The 3,414-nt window shown below is 45.7% G+C and overlaps 1 protein-coding gene across 1 annotated transcript; it reads left to right on the top strand.

Moving 5' to 3' along the window:
* The first annotated feature begins 226 nt into the window (after window positions 1-226).
* LOC117921884 lies at window positions 227-1,678 on the top strand. Its single transcript, XM_034839831.1, has one exon. The coding sequence runs from the start codon at window positions 227-229 to the stop codon at window positions 1,676-1,678; it is 1,452 nt and encodes a 483-aa protein (XP_034695722.1).
* The last annotated feature ends 1,736 nt before the right edge of the window (window positions 1,679-3,414 follow it).

The following is a 3,414-nucleotide window of genomic DNA, read 5'->3' as shown; positions in this document are numbered from 1 at the left end:
TTGCATCCCGTGTCGTTGCATGAGTCGTGTTTGAGTCGTTTTGTTTGGGTTCTTTTGTAGGAGTCTATTTGTAGTCCTAGTCTTGGTTCAGTGCCCTGGGTGAGTGAGATAGAGGTTGATTCGTATCTCTGAGCTGCTATAAACGGATTCGCAGTGAGTTTTGATTGGTTAGCTTATCGCTTCTGTGGTTTCGATTCAGGAGTCATTGACCAGTTTGAGTTAGAGGATGGATACTCAGCAGAGTAGACACGTAGTGCTCGAGGACACGCCATCTGATTTAGTGACACCACATATTCTACCTGTTCAGATGCCAGCTACACCGACTTTGCATACTACTTCATATGATCAGGCTGCTGTCGTTCCACCCGTTGTCACACCTGTTACCATTATTGAGGATCCTCGTTCTCGTATGGACATACTCGAGCGGAGGGTTAGACAGATGAGAGATCCTGATGAGATGATTTCGTGGGAGGACACTGACGATGTGCCAGTGGCCACTTTGCCAGTCGGTTTCAGGATGCCTGATATAGAGAGATATACGGGAGTTGGATGTCCTCGTATTCATCTCAGACTTTATAGGACAGTTATGAGGGCACTTGGTTTAGATGAGGCACAGTTGCTCACTTTGTTCCCATTGTCATTGAGCGGCATGACACAGAGATGGTACGCTTCATTAGAGTCATCTCGTCGGAGGACTTGGGAGGACTTAGCACGGGAGTTTCTGAGACAGTATTCATTCAGTGGTGATACGAGCATTACACGTAGAGAGCTTGAGTTCCTTAGACAGGGATCGGATGAGTCTGTTTCTTCTTTTATCTCCCGCTGGAGGGAGAAAGCCGCGGAGATGATTGAGCGACCTACCGAGAGAGATCAGATGAGCATGTTTTTGAGGAGTTTGCATCCTAGGTTTGCTCAGCATCTGACAGGAGTCCCATTCCAGGATTTCAGATCATTGGTTCAGGCTTTATTCGATGTAAATGATGGCATCTCTAGAGGATTATGGTCAGATATTACTCATTCCCCAGATATTGAGGGGAAAGGAGTTGTTGGATCATCTGAGAGCTATGGAGGCGTATGTTCTACGGATTTTCAGCATCGACGACCCGGTTATCATCCCTATGCGAGATCATTGCAGATACCCAGGGGTGGTTTCACACCCTTACAGCATCATCATCCTCATTCAGTTCAGCAGTATCCTTCTGTGTATCCTCATACTGTCACGGTGCGACCTTCATTTCAGTTTCAGCGTCCACAGACTAGTATCCCACGACATGAGCAGTCTCGTCCCCATCGGCGACGTCAGAGGACTTATTCTGATTTGGGGATGCCTTTGGATAGAGCTTTTGAGCGACTCAGAGCTACTGGTTTTTTAGTACCATTGGCCCCTAGGCCACTCCCGAGTACCTTGCCTCCGCGTTTTCGTGCTCACGAGTTCTGTGCATTTCACCAGATGGCAGGCCACCGTACTGACTATTGTGCTTCTCTACGTCATACCATACAGGATCTTATTGACAGTGGTGCGGTTAGCTTCCCCTTATCGACTACAGACACTGATCTTGGTTCAGATATGACTACTGATTCCCTTCCAGTTTATTCCACGCATGCGGTTCCTCCTCCTTCGGGCTTATACCATCGCATTTTGGACACCCAGGGCACTGATATTCACCAGACACTTTGATATTGTATACCTTGTTGGTGTATTTTGGGACTACATTGTTAGTTGGTCGTTTGAGTTTTTTTGTTCTCTTTTGCTTTGTATTTGAGTCTTGTTTTATAGATAGTGAGTCGAGTTCGTACCCTATGTTTCGAGAGTAGACCTTATTGTCTTATTTTTCGCATGATGTACTCTCATTTCACTTAGTGATATTGTTGTTTTCTTGGGCATGTGTTTCTATCTTCTTCTTATTGTTATCATTGTTTCGTATCATGCATTTTATGTGTTGTTATCTTGAGTAGCATCGTGTGTGGTTTTGTTTTGTCTCTTGCATGTGTTTGTTTTAGAGTCTTGGACAGTTTTAGTGTCGTGACTGGTCCCCGAGCAGAGATTGATGGCATGATGGTTATGATATTTTCAGAGTACATTGAGATTAGACTTCTTCAGTTGAGGTTCACCATGTCGGACGAGATCGCACCCATTACTCTTACTACTCTTTACGGGATGATGGTGGATTTGACACGGAGAGTTGAGAGGATTGAGCTTATTCTGTCAGAGTATCCATCGTCATCGAGAGGAGTTCCAGGAGTAGCGACGCCTTCATTGCCACACTCGACTTCACCGGCACCTGTTGCTTTGGGTGCCTCACATCCACGACCTCGCCCACATTCAGTGCTCCAGCAGCATTCCTCATCCATTTCATTGGCTACGTCGACACGACCTCCATCCCGGGTTCGCGGCCCTCCGGTCTTTACAGTTCCTCAGGGGCGACCTCACCCTCATCGACGATGTCGGAGACACTTTTCAGATCTGAGTATATCCCTGAGTAGAGCTTTTGAGACGTTCCAGGCCATGGGATTTTTGGCTCCTTTGGCTCCTAGGGCACTTCCGGATCCTGTGCCTTCGCAGTTTCGGCTTGATTTATATTGTATGTACCATCAGTCAGTAGGACATCACACTGATCGTTGCACTGCTCTACGACATGCCATACAGGACATTATTGATTCTGGGACATTTGGGCATCCTCAGTCTGATGTGTTTTCTGTACCTACCTCAGCTCAGGCCATGCATGCAGACGCTCCTTCACCAGCAGTCCTTGATCTTATTGATTTGGGCGGTTGACTCATGATTGGCTTACCTTGGTACAGTGGTGCTCAGATTTTGTTCCTTCTATGGCCAGAGATGTGACGACAGGACCAGTCACTGTTTTTGTTTTTGTTTTTGTTTGTTTAGTCTTGTTTTGTTTTTGACTTTTAGAGACTATAACTCGATTCTTGAGTATCGTCTTTGTTATCCTTCTTTTGCATGATGTACTCATCGGATTATCCCATTGGATGCATTTTTTTTATGGACGTGTGTTTGTGTTTTGTGATATGATGTGTTATACTTTTGACTTGAGGTGTCTTTTCACTTGCACATTGTGGTATTGAGGTTTGACCTATCATGGAGGATATTGAGCCTATTAGCCTAGGATCTGGGATTTGACCTAGAGAGTTCGAGACTGTGACACATCTTCTTATGATCAGAGCAGTACCTTGCTCACTTCCCACACCTTGCTTTTGTTTTGACCTACATCCATCCATTATGAGCTTTGCACAGCATCACCTTTGAGACCATTATATGACCTTTCCATCCTCGGTTTTTCTAGCCCTTCACATCCCCTCTCTGATTCGACCAGGTAGAGTGTGAGGAGTTTGAGCCTAGGGTTTGATTTCACATGGCGAGGGTTATCTTATGGTCTTTGGGTGGCTTACGATGAG

The sequence above is a fragment of the Vitis riparia genome, chromosome 9 (assembly GCF_004353265.1).
Source record: "Vitis riparia cultivar Riparia Gloire de Montpellier isolate 1030 chromosome 9, EGFV_Vit.rip_1.0, whole genome shotgun sequence".
NCBI classification, from domain to species: domain Eukaryota; kingdom Viridiplantae; phylum Streptophyta; class Magnoliopsida; order Vitales; family Vitaceae; genus Vitis; species Vitis riparia.
Note: the sequence above shows the minus strand (reverse complement) of the source record. Positions and strands in the feature narration are given on the sequence as shown.